At 41.6% G+C, this 27,816-nt stretch overlaps 1 protein-coding gene across 3 annotated transcripts in view; it reads right to left on the reverse strand.

Moving 5' to 3' along the window:
- LOC134845198 (monoacylglycerol lipase ABHD2-like) overlaps nucleotides 1-27,816 on the reverse strand; it is a 125,501-nt gene that overhangs the window by 40,454 nt on the left and 57,231 nt on the right. The window contains exons 2-3 of one of the 3 annotated variants that reach the window (XM_063862092.1): nucleotides 1,539-1,764; nucleotides 804-967 (exon numbers count right to left, since the gene is read on the reverse strand). The exons of the other annotated variants lie outside the window; for them this stretch is intronic. Of the exons in view, the coding sequence (XP_063718162.1) occupies nucleotides 804-967; nucleotides 1,539-1,758 (384 nt within the window). The 5' untranslated portion in view covers nucleotides 1,759-1,764. The remainder of the gene's footprint in view (nucleotides 1-803; nucleotides 968-1,538; nucleotides 1,765-27,816) is intronic. 3 annotated transcript variants of the gene reach the window in all.

Here is a 27,816-nt window from a genome sequence, read left to right on the forward strand (position 1 = left end):
TGTGTTTGAATCTGCTATCACGAAAATTCAGAACAAGAACGAACGTTTTATGACTAAAGAAGAAGTTCTGGCCGTGAAAATGCTGAAGAAAAACGAAGATGAACAAGCGTCAGCAACAAGCACCTCAGACGATTTTGCACAGAGTATAATCAAAAAGAAAAGAATGTGCAACTCCGGGTCCGACTACGCGACTAAGAAAGAATTCTCTATGTATTACCTACGTCAAACATTGTGGAAGGCTTTTTCAGCACAGCAGGTATAGCTCTAAGCGACTACCGGTATCGACTTTTGCCAGCAAACATGGAATGTCAGTTATTCCTTAAGTACAATCGTCGACTATGGGTCAATTAATTGCAATAATTGATTGATAAAGTCCCCATTACAATTAATTGATTGCCTTGGAAAAAAACTCAAAACATTAATTGCAATTAATTTTTGAACATCCCTGGGTCTGACGACATAGCCCAGAAAATCGAACCCAAAACCGGGATATGCAGAAAAAAATATATTTTCAAACAAAAAATTTCGCTCGGTATGTCCAAGAAACAAAAAAACTGGAATCAGCATTTGGGGCTTGGGCTTGTATTTAAGAATTTGCGCATAATTCCCTTATTGGGAAATCAAGGTAGAAAAAATCGTTGCTTGAAAGCCCGTATACGATCTTTTTTTTGTACTTTATATATTTTAAGGTATCTTTTTTAGGTTATTTTAAGCACGCAGATGTTGCTGATATTTCAAAGTAGTTTAATTGGACGGGTTGCGTGTAAAGTGAAATTAAAGCTTCAGCTAGAAAAAAATGTAACCTGTTCAGAAAATGAGGTCATTGTAGATAACAACATCTTCATCATTCCTAGCAGGAGACTGTTGTCGGATCCTCCAACACATTTGCTATCAGTCCCTTCTTTCAGACCAATGCAACTGATTTTCGAAGGGTCGTCTTTCAGAAATAACGGATGACTGTACTCGACTAAAATTTACTTAATGTAGCGGTGGGTATTCACAAGTACCAAAATGATAAATCAGTCCCATACCAAAATAAAAAATCAATCGCGTTAGTACCGAAAAAATTCAATTGGCCTAAGACTATTAAGCCGACTACTTTAGGCTCTTGGTTCAAGGTCGCCGGTGGGCGCGTCACGCACGCGTCGCCGATAACCGGCTCTAATTTTCGTGTAGATTCCTACACTCTGTTGGCAAGCTCGCAACACGTTGGCGCGACTGCAGCGGTCACTATTCTGCTGTTTAGTTTTCTTCTGCTTGAACAGTAGAAAATTCATACAATAATTCGTTGGCTCACAATTCGACCAATCAAAAATCGAGTTGAATAATTTTGGTACAAATGGGACCGATTTTTCATTTTGATACAAATGAACGTTGGTACAAATGAGACGTATCGTAGCGTATGTCGTGCGATTTATTTTTCGGATTTTCAGAAACTGTTACAATAAAAAAAAGCTCACATAGCCATCAGACGAGCTTGAAATTCAAATTGAACTTCAAATGACAATCGAGGGTATATCAAATTAGCAAAAATTTACTTGGTTCAACTGATTGCTGCAGGAAACCTGTGTTGATTAGTTCCAATCCCACGTCTTTGATGGAACGGTATATGTAGCCTCTTACATTAAGACACGACAAAAAGAGCTGAGGCTCTGATACCACAAACTTCGATCCACATGAGCTCCAATAAGCCCCCGAATGCTTTTTTGGTTTATTAAGGATATCCCACAAATTCAAGAGAAAACCTGATGCGAGCATAATAACCTTGAAAGTGAGAAATGAAAATAAATTATCTGTTATAAGAGGTTACCATTCCATTTGTACAAATATCATGAGAGTGTCAAAACATTAAAATACCAACAAAGAATTCTGAATGTGGAACACAGCAGCTTCGTTCCACTAACTTTTACGTGTACCGGAGGAGCAGCACCAGGCTCTACAAAAAACCGTTCATAAAGGTTATATAGCAGTATTTAGACAACCGCGTATTCAGACTCGTCAGTATTAAGACAAATACTGTTTCCACCAATCAGAATCGAGAAAAAGAAGAAATTAATAAATAATTATTATTTATTTTGGATTATTTAAGTCTTTTCTCGATTCTGATTGGTTAATACAGAATTTGTCTAAATACTGACGAGAATTAATACGCGGTTGTCTAAATACAGGCTGCACTCCGTCCAGAAACTAGCAGAGAAACTAAGCGAAAAACGGAACGAATCATACTAGAACACAAGTTCACAAGTTCAATTCTGGTCTATAGGCCAGCTCTTTCGTCGACGTCCATTTCGTCATTCCAAAAACGATGCGTCGTACATTTCGGACGCCCATAGTTTGTCAAGTCTTGCTTTGAATATGTTGACGTTCTCGCTCGATATTATTCTTTCAGGCAATGAGTTCCAGTCGTTAATGGCTGCGATAGTAAAGAAGTTTTGTCTTGCTGTTGTTTTGGTTTTCCTCGTTAAAACTTTGTACGGGTTTCCTCGGGTGTCTCTTTCATTGATCGTAAACAGTCCTTCCGTTGCTGCGGCATCGTACATTCCATTCAAAATTTTGAAGACTTCTATCATTCTTCCGCGCTTCCTTCTATACTCCAGCGTTGGCAGTTTCAGAGCTTTCAGTCTTTCCGGGTAACTAAGTTTTTGTATGTTTGCGACCAGTCTTGTCGCCCGCCGTTGAACGTTAGCCTAATTGTTGTGATAAACTCATTAAATAGTTTCCGGTTTGATATGTCTCAAGCAAAAGCTACTAGATGTGGACCATGCAACAAACCAGTGAAGGACGACTCAACTGCTATAGGATGTGAAAAGTGCAGCGCGTGGTTCCATGGGAAATGTGTTGGATTGTCTCCTGATGATGTAGCTACAATGGGCAAAATTCGAGGATGCTTCTGGCTGTGCTCTGGCTGCCTTGAGGGGAACATCTTCACCTCCCAAGCTAAGTTTGAACTGATTATTCAAAGACAAGAAAGCTTAATCGAAATTACAAAAAGCATAAAAGAAACTGTTGAAAATGTTGATCCAACCAAGACAACATCCTCGAATGTACCTGTTAATAGTCGTATTAATAACAGTAACCGGGCCAACACATGTGAAAACGAGATAATCATCGACGGAGTCTGCGAAGACAACGGTCAATTTACATCCAATATAGAGGCCGAAGAAGCCAAAGTGGCCGAAATTTTTGATCATATAGGCGAAGAAAATCTCAGTATCTGCCAAATGTATAGACTTGGTAAAGCTAATCCCCAACAACGAAGACCGCGTCCTTTACTTGTTCGTCTGTCATCCGAATGGAATGCTAGAAAATGCCTAGCAAAATCTTACAAACTGAAGAATTTCAAAGAAAAGATTTTCATATCGAAGTCCCTAAACAAGAAGAACAGATTCTGAAACGTAAAATCTTCAAGAAACGGTACGACATGATTAACAATGAAAAAGTTCCACGCGATGAGCTAAAAATTCGTGGTCTGACCCTCGAACGAAATGGTATCAAGATCAATCTCAACTGACTACAATGAAAATTATGCCTTATCAACGCACAAAGTCTCTTGAGCCTAAATCAGCGTCTGAAGTTAATCAATTTTCTTTCTTTACATTCTCTTCATATCGTGTTCATTACTGAAACATGGCTTAAACCAGAAATTACTGATCCCGAAACTTTTCCTATGAATTCTCCCTAATCGGTTATTGCTCGAAAAGACCGCACTTCTGGAGAACACGGAGGTGTTCTCATTGCTACAAAAAATAGTTTTGCTTTAAATTATTCAATTCTATCATACGATGCAGATTACTGCATCGGACTTTCAAAATATTTGGGTGCAGTTAATCATATTTTCCTCCTTCTTTACAACCCCCCCGCTTCGTCGCAGTTTCGGATACCTGCCAAAATGCTTACTGATTCAATACGTTATTTTAACTCCAAATTGATTAATGGTTCTAGTTCGTACACAATCTTAGGTGACCTAAATCTGCCCGATATCTGTTGGGCATCTTCTGATGGAGGTTGTGATTACTCAAAACTGCTCCTAGAGGTTTTTGAGGATCATAGCTTAATGCCCCTTGTATATGAACCCACACATCGCTCAGGCTACACTCTTGATATCATTTTAACTTCGCACACAGAATTGTTCACTGCATTTGTAAATAAAGTGCTTTACTCAGACCATTTTCCTTTATTTGCTTTTTTTACCATTCCTGAAGCAGCGCCTACTGTGATTGGGAATTTTATGAAATCCTCTCAGTCTAAATCATCTTTCTCTCATTCGATCTTCAATAGTAACATCAGCCCTTGCTTTACCAAACTCATTGTGGAACAAAACTCATGTTATTCCATATCCACCACTAATGATTATGTAGATAACTGGTACGCTCAGATCAATCATGCAATTCTTTTATCATGCGCACATAAAACTAAAAGACGCCAGCAACTCCCTATTATTATTCGTCGCATACAGTTCATTTACTGAATAAGCACCATTCCATATCTAAACGGACAGCCAACACAAATCATTTAGCTTCGATCCAACGAGACCTTAACAATTCAATCGAGTTAGATAAAACTTGTCTCCTTGAATCTTTAAGACCAAATTCTACCCGTGATTGCTTTAATTACCTTCGATCTTTTACCAAAAGGAAACTACCAAACCAAATGCACTGGATGAATAGAAAAGCATCCACTTCTATTGAAATAGCCATTCTTTTAAACGATTACTTCTGTTCAGTGTTTCTAGAAAAGCACGAAATTCAAATCCTACAACCCGAAAAACCCACCATTTTTCTATCCGATCTCCATGTCAACCTTAAAAAGTTCGAAAAAGCTCTCGAATTTGCTAAAACTTCTTGTATTACCAACGACCGCCTCCCAACCTTTATTCTTAACTGCTGCAGTGAATTAATATCTCCTCTAGTCGTGCAGCTCTTTGTCAAGGTTTTGGAAACTAAAACGTGGCCAGAACTTTGGAAATGTGCGTTTATTACGCCAATTCTTAAATCTAGTAATCCCGAAAATGTTGAAAATTAACGCCCGATTAGCATATTGCCTCAATTATCGATTATTCTGGAGAGAATGATCTTCAATTTCATTTATCCTAAAATTCGGGCTAAAGTTACACCTGCTCAACATGGTTTTATGATCAAGCGATCGACTGTTACTCAGCTTCTTGAATACCTAGATCAGATTTATAACGACGTCGAGGCAAAAAACTAATGTCTTTCTGTGTACTTCGATTTTCGCAAGGCTTTTGATCAAGTTCCTCATCATATACTTATTTCGAAACTTGGTAATTTAGGCTTTGACATTAGCTTTCTTGAACTTTTTGCTTCCTATCTCACAAACCGCACGCAAATTGTCTTAATTAACAATGAAGCATCTCCAAAAAGCCATGTAACAAGTGGTGTTCCGCAAGGAAATGTACTCGGCCCTTTGCTATTTATACTCTTCATTAATGACATGCCAGCTGTCTTGAAAACCTCTAATTGCTTTCTGTTTGCTGATGACAGCAAACTCTATTCAAAATATGACTTTTCCTTAGTTCAAATAGACAATGATCTATTTATCAATTGGACGCTTGAAAACGAAATGACATTTAATTCTGATAAATGCAAAGTTATTTGTTTTAACTCAACTTCCCCCAAATCTACTCTTTGCCTTAATGATTACCTAATTCCGTCAGTTTCATCTATTAAAGATCTCGGAGTAACGATATCTAGTGATTTAAAGTGGGATATCCACATTAAAACCAAACTGGTCGCAGTTAACAAAGCTTTCCATTTCTTAAAACGTTCAATCCCTTATGGAGTATCCATGAGAACCAAATTCAAATATTACCAGCTATGTATTATGAGTATTTTATTATACGGTAGTCAGGTCTGGTTTCCATCTTTAACATATCGCCGCAAACTAGAATTATTTAACAGAAAGTGTTTGAAATGGGTAACGGGAGTGAACGACTATACAGAACAACTTAAAAAAACGAATTCCTTGCCAATTTCCTTCCCTATAGCTTTACATGATATGTGTCTTCTTAATCGAGTCCTGACTGATCAATTTGATTTCGACCTTTACAGATACATAAATTTTACCTTTGCAGCCAAAGACCTTCGCAATAGCTCACGCCCTAAGCTTTCAACAACCCAGAATTGTCGACTCTTCTTTACAGAGCAATTTTTCTTCTATCGCGTCTGTCGGTATGCCAACATGATTTCAGCAAACAACATAGCCGAAATTTTTTCATCGCCTGAAACTTTCAAAGCAAAATTGAAAATCTATCTGAAAAATAGAATTGATATGTTCAACTTAAACAACTCTTGTTCAATGCTACTTTGTTGCCATTGCATAAATTGCCGTTCGTGATGTCTTGTGTACATAATCATACCGTTTCTTTTGTTTGATGCCTTTAAATTTTAAAGGGAATAAATTCTTTTAGTAGTAGTAGTAGTAGTAGTAGTTCTCAATCATGATCTTGTCCTTTTTCAGGTATGGGTTCCAACACTGATTTGCGTATTCCAGGTGCGTTCTAACTAGGGCTTTATATAGGGTTGTTAGTGCCTCAGCGTTAAGATAGATGAAGCTTTTCCGTATTATCGCGACCTTGTTTTCTTGGCAATGTGCTCACGGAATAGTAGTCTCGAGTCAACTATAACCCTTAAGTCTTTCTCGGTTTGAACATTATTCAGAACTGTATAAGAACAAAATTAAGTTTTGCACTTCTGAGGAGTGCAATCCTTTGACTTAGGGGGTGCAGAAATCTCAAAAATATATCCAACATAGCCAATTTTATCTGTGCTATAATCGAGGAGGGTAGATTTTAATTGACAAAGTAACAGTCGCCTAGTTAAGTCACATATGAGGTTAAAAAAAATAGGCCCTATAATCATTGGCTCAAGAGTCAGGGAAACTATCTCTTGTGTTTTTCTACCTCGAACGGTCGGAGCCAATTCGGTTCACTTGCGACATGAGACTAAAACCCTCGTTACAGCTTAAAAACCACTGCCAAAATACCCCCCACTCTAGAAAAAAAAGAACGTCCCCATAATTAGGTCTCAAAATACCCAAAATACGCGAACGCCGTTAAAAACAGGGTCGGAACAGTCCAAAGAGTTATTTTTATTAGACAGTGGAACTTTGATCCATTTCAGATGGATCAACCTAAAACTCTCCTTACCTCAACATAACATTTATAAAACACACTCAAGAAAAATAAATTGGGTACTCACATACCTGCACACTCGAGAAGTGGAGTAACTAAATTAACTAGCAACTCTAGCATTAAAGGTAATTAAGTTTTAACTCAAGAAGTTTGTAATCAAGGAATTCCAGCAAAGGAAATAAGTTTTGACTCCAGAATTGAGTTTTGGAACTGGACCATTGGGAGATCCCAGCTGTCCACCTCTCCACTGAGGGTTCTCTGGTCCACTCGACGAAAATGCAGATTCCAAATTTTAGCAGCCTTCCGAATTAGCAGTTTTGAAGGATTTGACTCCAGAATTGAGTTTTGGAACTGGACCATTGGGAGATCCCAGCTGTCCACCTCTCCACTGAGGGTTCTCTGGTCCACTCGACGAAAATGCAGATTCCAAATTTTAGCAGCCTTCCGAATTAGCAGTTTTGAAGGATTAGCAGTGTTATTGGAACGATTAGCCAAACGGTGAAGGCTAGAATATTCTGGTGTTTCAAATTTTTAATTTTTCCAAGTATGATGTCGTATTTCTGAGAAACGTCAGAAACGACCATTTTGACAGAAAACCGAAATAAAACACAACAACAACAACAGCAGTTGCGACGCTAACAACGAAAAAACTTAGAATCGGAATTAGAGACGAGCAGAAATAGCAGAGACCGTTCCGAGTTGCAACTATTGTGTCGCTACAATAGTTGCAAGGCCGTTGCGAACAACGGTGAAGGGTAGAAGACAGCCTTCCGGAAGGAAAATAGAGGTCTTATTTCCCCGGATTCAAGAATCCGTAGGGGGTCTCGGGACTGAAACTCATAGCATTTTATATAAACTTTTAGCTTCCCTATCATGTCCTGAATTGAATTTAATTAACCTCTGAATTCATTTTGCTAGGATGAGAAGCTAGGAATTGGGGGAAAGGGTTCATCCATCTTCGATGGAGATGATGATTTTTATCTACTGCACAAAAACAATAATAATTCAATAAATAGTAGTAGCCCTGATTTTAGGAGTGATTTCGTGGTCTGGGGATACTGAGACCCAGCCATGAGCTCACTGATTTTGCATGTAATTAAGTTAATTTGAGCGTTCTGGTCGAAGCCGGAGAACAGTAATGTTTTTGTCGACCCCATGTCGAAAATACCACCAAAAGAACTGGCTTGGTAGAGACGGTGAAAAGCATGTAGAGCTCTGTTTAGACGTTGGCCAGTCGTCTTAGAACCTAGCTTTATTTTCCGTCGATATGTATCTTCCGGGCGATTGTTACATAGATGTTTTTATGGCGCTCCTGGGTGTTATTCTTTTTTAACATCATGACCGGCAGAACCGTTAACGAGCACTCAGCGCCGAGCGGATGCTCACATTAACGCCCTTAATAGGCCAAAATTGCCGGGGCGGAAGGGTGGTTCGGAACGCGGAAGCCTTCCGGATTACCTTGAATAGCTTTTTAACCTCGTTAAGACCAAAAATTCACGAACCAGGAAGGGTGGGGGGATCGGCCATCACCTCGTCCCCTGAGATGTCTGTGACCAAAAACACTTAATGATTAATATAAAACCAAACAAAAATTAGTATAGTATCCAAGAAAAACAAAAAACATAAAAAATAACCGAAAAAACCAAAAACAGTAAAAAAAAAGTATAAAATCAGTAGAAATCATCCCCCCAGACAAGATGTGATCTGACCCCCCCGTTTGTTCTTGATAGATATATTGTTGTTACAGGCATTTATATTAGTCAGGATCGTTACGATCAAGTTTGTGTCTCGTTTGTGAGGCTTGTACTGTAGGGTTATTTGAGCATTTAAGCACGTTAATGATAAATTGCGCTCAATCCGGAAGGATCAGCTGATTTGCGCTTAATTCGGAAGGGTCTTGGGAGACGACTGATCCGGCAAGCAGTACAAGGAGCAACAAGAAGCAAGAAGGGGCTCAACTACAACAACAATCGATTGTTGGGTATCGTTAACAAGTTTTGCATCCCTTTTGGTAATAAATTAAGATAGCAATCTGTGGGGGGCTCGACAGTGCTGCACTGTAGTGATCCTTCACCGAACTGCGAAAATCCGAGTTAAGCACCTTAATTCGGATATTAAACAAACCCGGAGGGGTATAGTATTACTAATATTTTTACTTATACAGCCTATATTAATACTCCTATATCGTTTTCCCCATGACAATTAGTCCCCATTACACTTAATTGATTGCCTTGGAAAAAACTCAAAACATTAATTGCAATTAATTTTTGAACATCCCTGGGTCTGACGACATAGCCCAGAAAATCGAACCCAAAACCGGGATACGCAGAAAAAAAATATATTTTCAAACAAAAAATTTCGCTCAGTATGTCCAAGAAACAAAAAAACTGGAATCAGAATTTGGAGTTTGGGCTTGTATTTAAGCATTTGCGCATAATTCCCTTATTGGGAAATCAAGGTAGAAAAAATCGTTGCCTGAAAGCCCGTATACGATCTTTTTTTTGTACTTTATATATTTTAAGGTATCTTTTTTAGGTTATTTTAAGCACGCAGATGTTGCTGATATTTCAAAGTAGTTTAATTGGACGGGTTGCGTGTAAAGTGAAATTAAAGCTTCAGCTAGAAAAAAATGTAACCTGTTCAGAAAATGAGGTCATTGTAGATAACAACATCTTCATCATTCCTAGCAGGAGACTGTTGTCGGATCCTCCAACACATTTGCTATCAGTCCCTTCTTTCAGACCAATGCAACTGATTTTCGAAGTGTCGTCTTTCAGAAATAACGGATGACTGTACTCGACTAAAATTTACTTAATGTAGCGGTGGGTATTCACAAGTACCAAAATGATAAATCAGTCCCATACCAAAATAAAAAATCAATCGCGTTAGTACCGAAAAATTTCAATTGGCCTAAGACTATTAAGCCGACTACTTTAGGCTCTTGGTTCAAGGTCGCCGGTGGGCGCGTCACGCACGCGTCGCCGATTTGCGGCGATAACCGGATCTAATTTTCGTGTAGATTCCTACCCTCTGTTGGCAAACTCGCAACACGGTGGCGCGACTGCGGCGGTCATTATTCGGCTATTTAGTTTTCTTCTATTTGAACGGTAGAAAGTTAATATAATAATTCGTTGGCTCACAATTCGACCAATCAGAGAGTTGAATAATTTTAGTGAAAATGGGACCGATTTTTCATTTTGGTACAAATGAACCTTGGTACAAATGAGACTTCACCGTCTAACCCTCTGTATAGTTGATTGCAATTTTCTGCATTTAGAAGTAAGTTTTGTGTTGAAGGCGGGAGCTGCAATGGCTTAGAATGGAGAGAGAAAATTGCGATTCCATTTCTACTGGAGCACGGAATCACGTACTACAACCCCCAGACACACCCATGGGACTGCTCAATGTTTGTTAAAGAAGAACTTCAGAAAAACGCCTGCACAGAAACTAGCAGAGAAACTAAGCGAAAAACGGAACGAATCATACTCGAACACAAAAAACTTTATAAGAACAAAATTATGTTTTGCACTTCTGAGGAGTGTAATCCTTTGACTTAGGGGGTGCAGAAATCTCAAAAATACATCCAACATAGACAATTTTGTCTGTGCTATAATCGAGGAGGGTAGATTTTAATTGACAAAGTAACAGTCTTCTTGTTAAGTCACATATGAGGTTAAAGAAAAATAGGCCCTATAACCATTGGCTCAAGAGTCAGGCAAACTATCTCTTGTGTTTTTCTACCTCGAACGGTCGGAGCCAATTCAATTCACTTGCGACATGAGACTAAAACCCTCGTTACAGCTTAAAAGCCACTGCCAAAATACCCCCCACTCTAGAAAAAAAAGATTGTCCCCATACTTAGGTCTCAAAATACCCAAAATACGCGAACGCCGTTAAAAACAGGGTCGGAACAGTCTGTACAGTTACTTTTATTAGACAGTGGAACTTTGATCCATTTCAGATGGATCAACCTAAATCTCTCCTTACCTCAACATAACATTTATAAAACACACTCAAGAAAAATAAATTGGGTACTCACATACCTGCACACTCGAGAAGTGGAGTAACTAAATAAACTAGCAACTCTAGCTTTAAAGGTAATTAAGTTTTAACTCAAGAAGTTTGTAATCAAGGAATTCCAGCAAAGGAAATGAGTTTTGACTCTAGAATTGAGTTTTGGAACTGGACCACTGGGAGATCCCAGCTGTCCACCTCTCCACTGAGGGTTCTCTGGTCCACTCGACGAAAATGCAGATTCAAAATTTTAGCAGCTAGCCTTCCGAATTAGCAGTTTTGAAGGATTAGCAGTGTTATTGGAACGATTAGCCAAACGGTGAAGGCTAGAATATTCTGGTGTTTCAAATTTTTAATTTTTCGAAGTATGACGTCATACTTCTGAGAAACGTCAGAAACGACCATTTTTGCAGAAAACCGAAATAAAACACAACAACAACAACAGCAGTTGCGACGATAACAACGAAAAAACTTAGAACCGGAATTAGAGACGAGCAGAAATAGCAGAGACCGTTCCGAGTTGCAACTATTGTGTCGCTACAATAGTTGCAAGGCCGTTGCGAACAACGGTGAAGGGTAGAAGACAGCCTTCCGGAAGGAAAATAGAGGTCTTATTTCCCCGGATTCAAGAATCCGGAGGGGTCTCGGGACTGAAACTCATAGCATTTTCTTAAACTTTTAGCTTCCCTATCATGTCCTGAATTGAATTTAATTAACCTCTGAATTCATTTTGCTAGGACGAGAAGCTAGGAGTTGGGGGAAAGGGTTGATCCATCTTCGATGGAGATGATGATTTTTATCTACTGAACAAAAACAATAATAATTCAATAAATAGTAGTAGCCCTGATTTTAGGAGTAATTTCGTGGTCTGGGGATACTGAGACCCAGCCATGAGCTCACTGATTTTGCATGTAATTAAGTTAATTTGAGCGTTCTGGTCGAAGCCGGAGAACAGTAACGTTTTTGTCGACCCCATGTCGAAAAGACCACCAAAAGAAATGGCTTGGTAGAGACGGTGAAAAGTATGTAGAGCTCTGTTTAGACGTTGGCCAGTCGTCTTAGAACCTAGCTTTATTTTCCGTCGATATGTATCTTCCGGGCGAATGTTACATAGATGTTTTTATGGCGCTCCTGGGTGTTATTCTTTTTTAACATCATGACCGGCAGAACCGTTAACGAGCAATCCGCGCCGAGCGGATGCTCACATTAACGCCCTTAATAGGCCAAAACCGCCGGGGCGGAAGGGTGGTTCGGAACGCGGAAGCCTTCCGGATTACCTTGAGTAGCTTTTTAACCTAGTTAAGACCGAAAATTCACGAACCAGGAAGGGTGGGGGGATCGGCCATCACCTCGTTCCCTGAGATGTCTGTGACCAAAAACACTTAATGATTAATATAAAACCAAACAAAAAGTAGTATAGTATCCAAGAAAAACAAAAAACATAAGAAATAACCGAAAAAACCAAGAACAGTAAAAAAAAAAAGTTAAAAATCAGTAGAAATCATCCCCCCAGACAAGATGTGATCTGACCCCCCGTTTGTTGTTGATAGATATATTGTTGTTACATGCATTTATATCAGTCAGAATCGTTACGATCAATTTTGCGGCCCGTTTGTGAGTCTTGTACTGTAGGGTTATTTGAGCATTTAAGCATGTTAATGATAAATTGCGCTCAATCCGGAAGGGTCAGCTGATTTGCGCTCAATTCGGAAGGGTCTTGGGAGACGACTGATCCGGCAAGCAGTACAAGGCGCAACAAGAAGGGGCTCAACGACAACAACAATCGATTGTTGGGTATCGTTAACAAGTTTTGCATCCCTTTTGGTAATAAAAGTAAGATAGCAATCTGTGGGGGGCTCGACAGTGCTGCACTGTAGTGACCCTTCACCGAACTGCGAAAATCCGAGTTAAGCACCTTAATTCGGATATTAAACAAACCCGGAGGGGTATAGTATTACTAATATTATTACTTATACAGCCTATATTAATACTCCTATATCGTTTTTTATTGAAAAACACAGAAAGCAGACCGGTTTTTAGGGTCAAAATAGCGATATTTTGATCCCCCCACAAATCGCGATTTTTGAGATATTGATATTTTTTGAAACGAAAAAAGCGCTATGTTAGTGTGTTACATTGTAATTGCACTACTATAATAGATAGAACCGGTTAAGTTTAGTTCGGAAGTGGTTGGAACTATTTTGATACCAAAAACCGAATGTTCGTGATTTTTGATAATACGAAACACTATAAAATCAGAAAATTTTTTGAAATTTTTGAGTTAGGACAGGAAAAATAGTTGTTCGGACATTGTCCACTAGTTAATCTACAAGTTTTAAAACCCGCTTCCCGAAAGCCTTCCGGGTTACAGAGAAATCGAACTTAACGTGTTTGATTCAGTGGATTCATCAATCCGGAAATTCGCAAATTTTTTCAACTAAAGCGTTTTAGATCGGGTTTTTTTTGCATTGAACTAGAAGAGTATAGGCCTTCTGAGCTCGGATCAAAAATTTTTAGATCGAAAAGAACAGAATTGCGGAAAAAGTTAGGTGGAACCTATAAGAGAGAAATTTCTTGACTTTAGAAAATAGACATTTTGGTTAATAACTTTTGAACGACTGGACAGATCCAGTTGATCTTGATACCATTAGATCAGAAATCAACTGAGCTTAATAGTAGGAACAAGAATTAATCGAAGAAGTATGCGTGAAAATTTTTTGAGATTGTTTTTAGCAAATTCACCAATTTAGGAAGGTAGACCCTTCACGTTTTATAAATTTTTTTTGGAAAGCCCTTACACCCCTACCAAAGGGAAGAAACGGTTGAATAAGGCAATTTTAAGCTGTTCTAGAAGAATAGGGAAGGCTAAAGGCACAAGAAAACCTTAATCGAGCCGAAGTTAGGCAAGCGATAAGACCCTTCACCGTTAGCGTGAATTGTCAAATAAGAGGCTTAACTTCAATCCGGAAGGGTCTAGGAAAGGATCACATACCCTTTCCAGTCAATTCAAACAGCATAATAGTATCGGAGAACGTATCCGGAGGGACATAGGTTGGAAATCAAGGAAATCTCCGAAAGCTACTTTTACAAAACCAGAGGGCTCCCAATCCGGAGGGGTCAAAATTTTTTTCAAAATCGGAGGGGTCCCAATCCGGAGGGGTCTTGTTTTCACAAAACCGGAGGGGTCCCAATCCGGAGGGGTCTTATATTTGCTAACTCAGAGGGGTTCCAATCCGGAGGGGTCTCAATTTTGCCAATCCGGAAGGGTCCTATTTTGCCAATCCGAAGGGATATATAATTTCTTAGTCAACCCGGAGGGGTATTATTTTATTAAAGGACTTAGGTAGACAGAAAAAAAGATTATAGTTAGAGGTATTAGGTTATTAACAGACAGGCTAGGAATCAATGACTGCACTGGTAACTTTCCTTTCAATAAAGACTAGAACAAAACAAAACAGGTCCGAGCTCGGATATTCGCGACACTAAGTCTAAACTAAAAAGGGCGTAATTCATTGGTGTGGATTGAAACCCAATACGTTTTTGCGAAAAGTGACTGCCCTGAGGATTTTAGTAGGTCTAGCTCGGGCAGTCCGAAGGCAGATAGGTAACACAGTACTCGGTGGGTGCAATAGACGCCCACTTGATAAAATTACTGCCTTCAAAGTTTTGTCTGTTTGGTGCAGCACCAAGCAGGGAAAGCTTTTTCTTTAAAATACAAGTTCGACACTGCCAAAATACCCCCCACTCGAGAAAAAAAAGATTGTCCCCATACTTAGGTCTCAAAATACCCAAAATACGCGAACGCCGTTAAAAACAGGGTCGGAACAGTCCGTACAGTTACTTTTATTAGACAGTGGAATTTTGATCCATTTCAGATGGATCAACCTAAAACTCTCCTTACCTCAACATAACATTTATAAAACACACTCAAGAAAAATAAATTGGGTAATCACATACCTGCACACTCGGGAAGTGGAGTAACTAAATTAACTAGCAACTCTAGCATTAAAGGTAATTAAGTTTTAACTCAAGAAGTTTGTAATCAAGGAATTCCAGCAAAGGAAATGAGTTTTGACTCTAGAATATAGTTTTGGAACTGGACCATTGGGAGATCCCGGCTGTCCACCTCTCCACTGAGGGTTCTCTGGTCCACTCGACGAAAATGCAGATTCAAAATTTTAGCAGCTAGCAATCCGAATTAGCAGGTTTGAAGGATTAGCAGTGTTATTGGAACGATTAGCCAAACGGTGAAGGCTAGAATTTTCTGGTGTTTCAAATTTTTAATTTTTCGAAGTATGACGTCATACTTCTGAGAAACGTCAGAAACGACCATTTTGGCAGAAAACCGAAATAAAACACAACAACAACAGCAGTTGCGACGATAACAACGAAAAAACTTAGAATCGGAATTAGAGACGAGCAGAAATAGCAGAGACCGTTCCGAGTTGCAACTATTGTGTCGCTACAATAGTTGCAAGGCCGTTGCGAACAACGGTGAAGGGTAGAAGACAGCCTTCCGGAAGGAAAATAGAGGTCTTATTTCCCCGGATTCAAGAATCCGGAGGGGTCTCGGGACTGAAACTCATAGCATTTTCTTAAACTTTTAGCTTCCCTATCATGTCCTGAATTGAATTTAATTAACCTCTGAATTCATTTTGCTAGGACGAGAAGCTAGGAGTTGGGGGAAAGGGTTGATCCATCTTCGATAGAGATGATGATTTTTATCTACTGAACAAAAACAATAATATTTCAATAAATAGTAGTAGCCCTGATTTTAGGAGTGATTTCGTGGTCTGGGGATACTGAGACCCAGCCATGAGCTCACTGATTTTGCATGTAATTAAGTTAATTTGAGCGTTCTGGTCGAAGCCGGAGAACAGTAACGTTTTTGTCGACCCCATGTCGAAAAGACCACCAAAAGAAATGGCTTGGTAGAGACGGTGAAAAGCATGTAGAGCTCTGTTTAGACGTTGGCCAGTCGTCTTAGAACCTAGCTTTATTTTCCGTCGATATGTATCTTCCGGGCGAATGTTACATAGATGTTTTTATGGCGCTCCTGGATGTTATTCTTTTTTAACATCATGACCGGCAGAACCGTTAACGAGCAATCCGCGCCGAGAAATCATCCCCCCAGACAAGATGTGATCTGACCCCCCGTTTGTTGTTGATAGATATATTGTTGTTACATGCATTTATATCAGTCAGAATCGTTACGATCAATTTTGCGGCCCGTTTGTGAGTCTTGTACTGTAGGGTTATTTGAGCATTTAAGCATGTTAATGATAAATTGCGCTCAATCCGGAAGGGTCAGCTGATTTGCGCTCAATTCGGAAGGGTCTTGGGAGACGACTGATCCGGCAAGCAGTACAAGGCGCAACAAGAAGGGGCTCAACGACAACAACAATCGATTGTTGGGTATCGTTAACAAGTTTTGCATCCCTTTTGGTAATAAAAGTAAGATAGCAATCTGTGGGGGGCTCGACAGTGCTGCACTGTAGTGACCCTTCACCGAACTGCGAAAATCCGAGTTAAGCACCTTAATTCGGATATTAAACAAACCCGGAGGGGTATAGTATTACTAATATTATTACTTATACAGCCTATATTAATACTCCTATATCGTTTTTTATTGAAAAACACAGAAAGCAGACCGGTTTTTAGGGTCAAAATAGCGATATTTTGATCCCCCCACAAATCGCGATTTTTGAGATATCGATATTTTTTGAAACGAAAAAAGCGCTATGTTAGTGTGTTACATTGTAATTGCACTACTATAATAGATAGAACCGGTTAAGTTTAGTTCGGAAGTGGTTGGAACTATTTTGATACCAAAAACCGAATGTTCGTGATTTTTGATAATACGAAACACTATAAAATCAGAAAATTTTTTGAAATTTTTGAGTTAGGACAGGAAAAATAGTTGTTCGGACATTGTCCACTAGTTAATCTACAAGTTTTAAAACCCGCTTCCCGAAAGCCTTCCGGGTTACAGAGAAATCGAACTTAACGTGTTTGATTCAGTGGATTCATCAATCCGGAAATTCGCAAATTTTTTCAACTAAAGCGTTTTAGATCGGGTTTTTTTTGCATTGAACTAGAAGAGTATAGGCCTTCTGAGCTCGGATCAAAAATTTTTAGATCGAAAAGAACAGAATTGCGGAAAAAGTTAGGTGGAACCTATAAGAGAGAAATTTCTTGACTTTAGAAAATAGACATTTTGGTTAATAACTTTTGAACGACTGGACAGATCCAGTTGATCTTGATACCATTAGATCAGAAATCAACTGAGCTTAATAGTAGGAACAAGAATTAATCGAAGAAGTATGCGTGAAAATTTTTTGAGATTGTTTTTAGCAAATTCACCAATTTAGGAAGGTAGACCCTTCACGTTTTATAAATTTTTTTTGGAAAGCCCTTACACCCCTACCAAAGGGAAGAAACGGTTGAATAAGGCAATTTTAAGCTGTTCTAGAAGAATAGGGAAGGCTAAAGGCACAAGAAAACCTTAATCGAGCCGAAGTTAGGCAAGCGATAAGACCCTTCACCGTTAGCGTGAATTGTCAAATAAGAGGCTTAACTTCAATCCGGAAGGGTCTAGGAAAGGATCACATACCCTTTCCAGTCAATTCAAACAGCATAATAGCATCGGAGAACGTATCCGGAGGGGTATAGGCTGGAAATCAAGGAAATCTCCGAAAGCTACTTTTACAAAACCAGAGAGCTCCCAATCCGGAGGGGTCAAAATTTTTTTCAAATTCGGAGGGGTGCCAATCCGGAGGGGTCTTGTTTTCACAAAACCGGAGGGGTCCCAATCCCGAGGGATCTTATTTTTGCTAACTCAGAGGGGTCCCAATCCGGAGGGGTCTCAATTTTGCCAATCCGGAAGGGTCCTATTTTGCCAATCCGAAGGGATATATAATTTCTTTGTCAACCCGGAGGGGTATTATTTTATTAAAGGACTTAGGTAGACAGAAAAAAAGATTATAGTGAGAGGTATTAGGTTATTAACAGACAGGCTAGGAATCAATGACTGCACTGGTAACTTTTCTTTCAATAAAGACTAGACCAAAACAAAACAGGTCCGAGCTCGGATATTCGCGACACTAAGTCTAAACTAAAAAGGGCGTAATTCATTGGTGTGGATTGAAACCCAATACGTTTTTGCGAAAAGTAACTGCCCTGAGGATTTTAGTAGGTCTAGCTCGGGCAGTCCGAAGGCAGATAGGTAACACAGTACTCGGTGGGTGCAATAGACGCCCACTTGATAAAATTACTGCCTTCAAAGTTTTGTCTGTTTGGTGCAGCTCCAAGCAGGGAAAGCTTTTTCTTTAAAATACAAGTTCGACTATTGTACTGCGACCGACTAAAAGTACAATACACATACGTTTTTCATAGAAGTATTCTTATTCTGTTTTTTTAAATTTTAAATCAACAAAATTTGTGCTTGATTGGGTAGTGAGTACACTTTCTTTTAAATTGACTGATATCATCATATTGTGCTAGTTCTCAAATCTTACGACCGATAATTGGTTAGTGTGAATAAATTATATACAATCTGTATTCCGATAACATACAGGGATTCGTGGTCACTATTTAAAAGAATCTTGTGAAATTTATTGTATTGTGTTATTATTATCAATAGTCAAACTAGAAGATCACTAGAAATTGAATTGAGTGTACAGACATTAAGAATGGGTAGATTGGAAATGAGTCTAGACATGTCAAGAATACCTAAACGAGGTAATAGCTCTTGGAAATTCATACCTAAAAAGCAAAGAAAAGCAATGACCGACCCTTTTGTGGATCGGATCACACGAGCCCGGACGACAAAGGGGAGACGGTTTCAGGCAGAATGATTGAAACTAGGAGTCAGAAGTCCTCAGAAGAGCGAAAAGCTATGTTAGAAGTGGAGGTCCATACGGACCAGGCCATGAATGAGAACCAGGAAATACAAGGACCGGAGGGGAGAGACAGAAGGCTGGCGAGTGAATCTACTCCGGTAGAACAATGCACACCGGGACATTGCACCGAGAGGAGATGTCGGAACTGTCCGAAATCTCTACTGAAATAGTGGCAACTAGAAGATCTCCAACAGACAACACCATGATTGCAGGCGGGACTGAGAAACAAACAACGTCCTCATCGTTCTCAGAAAGAATGAAGACCTTATTCGGAAACATCTTTCCATTTACCATGGGAGTGGGCACAGGAAATGAAGGTGAATCCCAGGAGGAAGAAGAGGACGAAGACGAGCAAGTAGACTTTGGATCTCAAGTCAACCTCAATAGTTCGATCCAGGAAAATGAGGCATACGTCGAAAGAGAGACTGGAACCATGGACAAATTTGGTGTGGTGAGAACGATAAGCAAAGACGCAAACACACCAGGCCAGTCGAGAGGCTTTGCGATTATGACAAATTCAGAGACGCGAACTGGGGAGAGTAGAAACAAAGGGCTAGGCAACGCATTGGCGGATCCTGAAGTGGATAACGAAAAGACCTCGAGGCAGAGAATCAAAGCCCGAATCTCGACCAGCACGAAGCTACCTGGGACCGACAGGGTGACACCGCCACTAGTGACGCCACTAGTAGATAACGGGGCAGCATTAGAAGAAGCCTTGAAAATCATAGTGGGCAGTATAGGAGAACAGAACAAACAGATGTCCTTAAGAATAAGTGAACTAGAAAGAGCAGTTCACATTGAAAGAGAAAGTCTACGGGAAGAAATAAACCGCAATAGACAAGAAGTTGGTAGGAGTGAAAAACGCTTGAAAGAAAGATCGGACGAGAACATAGCGAAGAACTTGTCGCGAATGACAAGAGAAGCGGAACAGAGAGAGTTAAGCTTAAGAGACGACATGGAGAAGTTAAGAATTCAGCAAGAGTAGTCTCTTGAGACTCTTGACACAAAGATAGATGCGATGATGGAGAGGCGAACTCAGGCTATCATGGATAGGTTGGACGGGCTACTAGGCAGCAAGAGAGGACCAAAAGATGGGAAACCGAACTCGCGAGGTCCCAGCAGGGAGCCGAAGGTGAACTTCAATGACCATCAAAGGAGGAGGACATATGGATCCACTAGAGGCAGGGGCAGTTCATCAGGCTATGCCACAAGGGGTAATAGAACATGGGCCCGAACAGTAGAGCTCAGTAGCACTGAGTCGAGAGCTCCAGTTGAAGTTCAACGGAGAACAGACAGACCTCTAACGAAAGACCGACGCAAATCACACATGCGACTGGGAGAGGTGATTCCGGTAACAGGAGACATGTGAGCCCAGGGAGGAGTCATGTGGGCCAAGTGGGAAACACTCACGGCGATTCGGATAGCAGGAATGCACCAAATACAGAGCCATTATAAAGGTGTGATGACACTCAAGCGGGGCACTCGAGAGATGCTACGGCAATGGCCACAGCCTTTGAGCCCCTGAACAGGTCTTTGGAGACATTCCTGACGAGGTTATCCAGAGCCAATGAACGCAGTGAGAAGTCCAGAGTCCAGAAGAGTCTTCAAGAAACCAAGATGCTACAAAGACGAATCTGATGGCTGTATTGATACCTGGATAGAGGTAATGAAACTGCATTTCGAGGAAGAGGATTTATCGGAAAGACAAGAATGCAGTGCGCTTACCAGTAACTTGGAAGGGACAGCCCTGAACTGTGTCATGGCCAAGAAGCAATATCAGCGAGATACGGCTAAGAAAATCTTCGAAATCTTGTTAAATCGTTTCGGATCAGGGGTGCAGGGGCACCAAGCAATGATGCGCTTCGAGAAACGGAGGCAACGAGAAGATGAGACGATAGACAAGTTTCTAGACGATTTGGAGATGCTTAGAAGACGCAGCCAACCGGATGAGTCAAACACAAGGATGAACCTGGCGGTAGCCTCTAAATTCATTGATGGTGTGAAGAATTATGATTTTCGAACAATGCAAGCGAGGCATTACACACCTCTATCAACCAATGCGCCAACACCAGAGGAGTTGAGGCTCAAGTCAAAAGAATATCTTTTGTTGAAACCTCCTTTGAGATCTGGATGTTATAAGCAAACCAAGGGAACAACTGGTACAAACCGAGGGATGATATGGACAAGAGACACTCTTGTGCCAATTGCAGTTCAACGGACCATCATGTGTCAGCATGTCCAACTTACAAACAAGGCATGAAAGCAATAGGCTTTAGCCTCGAGGACGAAGATGCGTCAGAAGTTGACCATGAAGAATTCATGAGAGGAGTAAATGAGAGGAGGTGTTTCTTTTGCAATTTGGAAGGTCATTTTAAATCAGATTGTCCGCAATTCTGGGATGCAGTGGCAGACATCAAGCATCCAAGGCATTAGGAAGCTTTATCAGGAGTGAAAGCCAGCAAGGCTCGCCTGTTGAGTGAAGCGGAGGCCCGCAGAAAAGACAAACCGCAAGAGCTGGCGACGAAGAAAATGCAAGCGGTAACTAAAGAGACATGTGAACCGGAAACAGTGACTGCGGCCGATGACTTCAAGATTGATTATAGGGCAGCCGCGAGGGATACTCTAAATAGAGTGCAGCAGAAACTGGTGACAAAAGAGATCGAACAGAAAGTAAAACTCGAACTGGAAAATGAGAAACTACAGGAGCAACTGAATACCTTCGAAGCAACGGAGGTCGAGGAGACTAAAGCACCAAGCAGTTTGAGCATGAAACTTAATGTGATCTCCGGTCAGAGGTTCGGCAGGGTGCCACAAGGAAGCAAGATACAGTCGATAATCTCAGTGGCTGGACACCAGGTAATCAGAAATCTGAGTGAACCATCCGAGTTCACTTTGATGCATTTGGACACATATGCAGATTATCTGAGGCAGGTGGAGCCACGCACTGAGTCGAGAGCTGTGCGAGCACTACTAACAACGGTTGGCCCTCGCATAAAGAAACTTCATGGACGCTACCTGGAGGTCTATGGGCCGTATCAAGTGATGCTGAACGTGGATGGAATCAGTATCTACACTAGGACTTATGTAACAACAGACAGTGACCAGATAGGGCAGATCTATTTGTGTGAGGAGGAACTCAAAGTCCGCAGGATAAGCCATGACGCCATGATGGAACAAGATGCAGTACATATTGGATACGAAGCAGATGTGACCGCACATCTGCTCGACACCAACGGGAAGAAAATCGGAGTCACAGGGCTTCTGGACACAGGAGCGGTAGTGAGTGTGATACCGATAAAAACTTGGGAAAGAATGGGCTTCACGAGGGAAGATCTAATTCCAACGAATCTCCGACTGGCTGCCGCCAATCGAGGAGCGATTTACGTAGCCGGAAGAACACCAATAATGGTTCTCCACATGGGAGGACGGGATCTTTGGATGAGCTTCCTGGTGGTAGAGAATTTGGACGACGCCGACCAATTCATCTTGGGCAGAGATTTCGTCAGGAATTGTGACGTGATGATTGACTTGAACAAAACGAATGACGCTACACAAGTCGGAAGCGTGCCGAGCGGAAATAGAAATGTTATTCGAATACGACATGATAGAACCCTCAAAGTCGCCATGGGCCTGCGGGGTAGTAATGGCGAAAAAGAAAGGGGGGCAGCTTAGGTTTTGTTGCGACTTTCGTTACTTGAACGCGGTAACGATAAAAGATGCGTACCCGATACCGTGAATAGACGAGAGCCTCTCTAAACTTGGTGATGCCAAATTCTTCACCACGTTGGACTTGGGTTCTGCCTTCTGGCAGGTCTCGCTGCGGAAGAAGGATAGAGAAAAGACCGGATTCGCGTTTGAGTTGGGGTTGTACCAGTGGAAGAGGATGCCCTTTGGCTTGTGCAACGCAACGGCCACTTTTTAAAGACTGATGGCTCAGGCTTTGACTAGAGTGACCAAGAAGTACGGGAATCTCGTAATGTGTTACGTGGACGACGTGGTCATAGCGACACCAACCCTGGAAGACCACATTGATGGGCTCGATGAGGTCTTTGGATGCATGAAAAGAGCAGGCTTGAAGTGCAAACCATCGAAATGTGAATTCCTTAGGGATTCAATCAAGTAACCGGGAAGAATGGTGGACAGGCATGGTGTGAGGCCGGACACGGAAGCAGAAGCAGTAGAAGCAGTGTTGACATGGAAGGCTCTCAGGACGGACACACAGCTCCTGAGCTTCCTAGGGTTTGCCAACTACTATCGGGAGTTCATAAAAAGATATGCGGACAAGGTGTATACGATGCAGAAGCTGATGCGCAACAAAGGGAAAAAAATCGAATGGAACGATGAAGCACAAGTTGCCTTCGAGAACATAAAGCGGGAACTGTGCGAAGCGTCAGTGCTAGGCATGCCTACAGAAAAGGGCATGCATGTTCTTGACACAGACGCATCGGTGGTAGCCATCTCAGGAATATTGCATCAGGAGCAAGAATGGAATGGATGAACGGTTCTCCGTCCCATTGCATACGGCAGCAAGGTCTTGAGTGACACTGAGATGAAATATGGTGCACCAAAAGCAGAAATGTTTGCAGTAGTCACATTTGTGGAAAAATACCGCGCATACTTGGGGAGCGCTCCCCTTAAGTTACGTGTAGACAACAGAGCGTTATCCTGGTTGAAGACCTACTCGATGGATCAGAGTTATATTGGTAGATGGATTGTAAGATTGAATGGCTACCACATGATAATCGAGCACAGGATGCGTGATAAACACAAGAACGCTGACAGCCTCACTAAGAAAACTGAGTTCTATGAAAGATTGGAACAGAAGCAAGCCAATCAAGCAGAAATAAAGGAGGTATTCTCGTTTCTGGACAAAGAAACTTATGAAGCGCTTCCCTTAACGAGATGGTTGGACAAGTCTGGACATCCAATTCCAGGACACCCTGAGTTACCTGTAGAGAAAGCAGCCGAGATAAAGATCCTATCCAAGGAGAACCCGGTCCCTTGGATCTGTTGCTGCGCTCAAACCTGTTCCAGCAAAAACTCTCTCGCATGAACATAAACAGCCTCTCATTATTGGAAAAAAACGTGCAGGTCACACCGCAAGTGATGCGGATGCTGGGTGGATTCTTAGAAAGAGAAGTGACCAGAGATGACCCTGAGTGGACAGCAGCAGTGGCATCACTAACAGTTAGGGAGAAGGTGAAGATCATGCCGTCCAGACGACAACACGAAGAGAACGAGAGGGATTGTAGGACAATAGTTCAGCAACTTGTATCCTCAATACCACATGAGGTTTAAACCAGTACTTCGTACGGACGGAAAGAACAGGGGAGCAATACGCGAAGAAAAACTGTTATCTTTGTGGACCAGGATAAAGAAGGGGTAAAGGTAAAACGAAACCTAGTGCAAGATTGTTTGTCCGGGGAGACGAACAATGAGGAGAGCCAGCGAGTACAAGAACAACACCCGGGACAAGGAAGTTTGTCCGGGGAGTCTGAGATGGATGAAGAAGTTCCTGATGAAAAACAGGATCTGGGGAACAAAGTTTTGTCCGAGGAGTTCAGATGGATGCAAAGAAGGCACAGAGATGATCTGGAGGAGGAGGCACACTCCATCACAACCTCCTCAACAGATGACAACCCCCGAAACTCTGGAATTGACACCTACTCAGACAGGAACTCGAGCTTGGGATCAGAACTGTCCAAACTAGCGATCCACACACTACTAGTGCAAACTCGTGCAAGGGATCTGGATAGGGAGATGTACCAGGCTCCTGATATTAATCGCTACCTCATACCAAGTGAGAAGGTCTTTGAGATGATTTGGAAACAATAGCGGTATCGAAATGTTCGATAAGTCTGTTGCCACAAAAAGAGGTAGTCAGGACTGATCTTCAGCCGTTCAAGCAAGAAAAACAGCCGTTGGCGAAGATTTGGTGCGTTAAGATGGAAGAAGACACACACCAGTCCAATGAGTTGAATAGTCAGATGAGGGTCATGAAGACGTACTTGAGGGCGAGATACAGACTCTCGGATCTTCTAAGGGCGCAGAGAAATGATCGCATGACAAGCAACCTGAAAAGGTGGATCGAGAATGGTTTTCCGGATAAAGGAGACCTCGAGGATGACAGTTACCGTATCCTGAGACAGTATTTCATGCAGAAAGAGGGAAGGTTATACTTGAACAAGGACGGGATTATGGCTTGCAAGAGAAGATATGAGGACATATCATATACAAGTATAACGCGATAGTGTTGCCGCATTTCTATCAGACAGAACTCTTGTTCAGGTCGCATGATCAAATGGGCCATCAGGGGATCGACAAAGTGTATCAGAGGATCCTGGAGCGCTTTGAGTGGCCTGGAATGAAAAAGGCATGCGAGAAATGGGTAACAGCATGTCTGTCATGCCAGCAGGTCTAGGATCCAAGGAAATTGCGATTTCCTTTACAATCGATCGAGTCGTCTGAATTCAACGAGGTGGTGCAGATAGATCACCAAAATATATGCATGACAGACAGTGGTTATAATCAGGTATTGGTCATGATAGATCATTTCACGAAGTATGCAGAGGCCGTGCCCTGCATAACTGCCTCGGCGGAAGAGACATGCGACCACCTGATCAATACGTGGATAGCGAGACATGGTTGTCCGATGAAGTTTGGAACCAGATCTTCCGCTTACGGTACAGACTCGACAGAACGCCAGGACAAGACCAAGAAAGAAATATAACCCTTACGGTGACGACTTTGTAGTGGATAGGATATATCTGAAAAAGATAGTGGAAGAAGTAGTGGGTCTAGAAAAAATAACTGTGTCACAGGACATTGACATAGTCGATGATCACGACGATGAGTGGGTCGACGACCGGTCGAAACCCGAGGTAGAATTCGACGACGAGCAACAGCAGTCATATGAACAAGACTTGACGAATCCGCGTGTCTTAGAATGGCTGAACCAAATGACGTCGGACCCAAAGGAGACCAGTGTCCCGATACAAGAAGTAGATCGTGAAAGCATAAAATACATGAAAACCGAACGAGATGATTCTTCCTGGGCTGCCCAGGAAGGGCCACTACTCATTCCGGCTTCCAAGCTCGATTTGATAACCGGTATGCGATCGACGGGGACGTCGATGGATATTTTTGTCCGGGGAGTGGGGGTAGGACTTAACCACACTGAAAACTTGATAATAAAAAAATTAAGAATAGCAAGAGAGACATGAGACTTAGAAGCAAAATCAGGCTAGGAACCTAAGAAACTTGACATAGGGAGGGTAGTTGAGTCATATTTTAACTTACCAAATGAATATTCAAGTAACATAATATTAACGGAGAGCGATTTCATACTCACAAACAGAACATGTGCGATAGCAATCACAGCAGACATGAGTTTTAGGACAGAGTTAGCGGCAGATTTTAAGAGAGAATACAAAAACGTGGAATTCCTTTGAAAGCAAAGACCAGGAGTAGGGGGCATAGCAGCCTATCCTCCGGCGGCGTCACAGATACCTGGAAAATACCTATGCTTCTTGGTGACGAGGGCGACGGAGAAGCAGCACGTGGACCCAGAGAACCTAGTCTTAGCCTTGACGAGGTTGAGAGACTTCCTTGTGGAAATGGACGTGAAGGAGCTCTCGCTTCCAGTGTACGATCCAAGAAGAGGACGACTGCACCCTCGGGAATTGTACGCGCTTGTACACGTGATATTCTCTGATACTAATATACAAGTATATTTACATAAGAAATATTACTTAAGTATAGGCTGAGTGACGTGCGAGAGGGTGTTAGGCTAAAAGACTAAGTTGTGTGACATGTGTGTTGTGTTATGTTATGTTATGTTATGTGTTATGTTTTTAAGATCTTGGGTAAGAGGGGGTTAGTGACCATGAACAACTGAATGACGATCTTAGGAATAGATCCACAGTTTGGACTGTCCAATTTTAGGTCGAATTCCAAAATTTTAGAAACCGATTGATTTTAATAAATTTCGGGACAAAAATCTTTTTATCTGACTGTTTTTGAATGAATTTTAACAAGAAGTTGAGGTGAAACTGACAAGTGTGATATTCGTGACCTCTTTTATAGATCCTGATTGATTATTTAATTGCTCACTTGAGTCAAACCTTGGAATCAAATTAAATCGAACCTGAAAGAACAGAATGGATAATTTCAACTTGGATGAATTGATGGACCTGGCAGAGGCATATGTAGGACCGATGATAGATGCGATCTATCGTCGGCTAATGGATCGAGACTTGGCTCTGGAGGACCCAGAGGTAGTCATGTTGCTGACCGCCCTGATAAACATCTTGGGGCATGGCAACCGTGGGTACCGCCCCACGGAAGTCCTATTGATGGCAGCATACGGAGAGAGGGGAGTACTAGACCGACCAAACATGAGAGTGAGGAGGTGGAGAAACGGGGCTCTCTCAGGGAGTGACTTGGCGAATGAGCCTGGATTGGGAAGTTCTAGGACTTACCAACCAGGTGAAATGCCTATGCCCTCCAAGCCCAAACCTGGGCTGACGAGAATGCATCAGGAGATGAACAGCGAGGCTGCCTCGTCTAGTTCACCACTGAGAGCAACTGTGCCACCAAAGAGGGCGAAAGTAGAACAAAAGGTTCAGACGAAGCAAACCATGCAAGATCTGGATGGGATAAAGGACGAACTGGAAAGGACGAAAAGGGAGCTGGACGAGATGACTAAGACCATGCTCAGTACGGAGGAAGATAGGGACATGTGGAAGAGGT

The sequence above is a fragment of the Symsagittifera roscoffensis genome, chromosome 4, assembly GCF_963678635.1.
Source record: "Symsagittifera roscoffensis chromosome 4, txSymRosc1.1, whole genome shotgun sequence".
Lineage (NCBI taxonomy): Eukaryota > Metazoa > Xenacoelomorpha > Acoela > Convolutidae > Symsagittifera > Symsagittifera roscoffensis.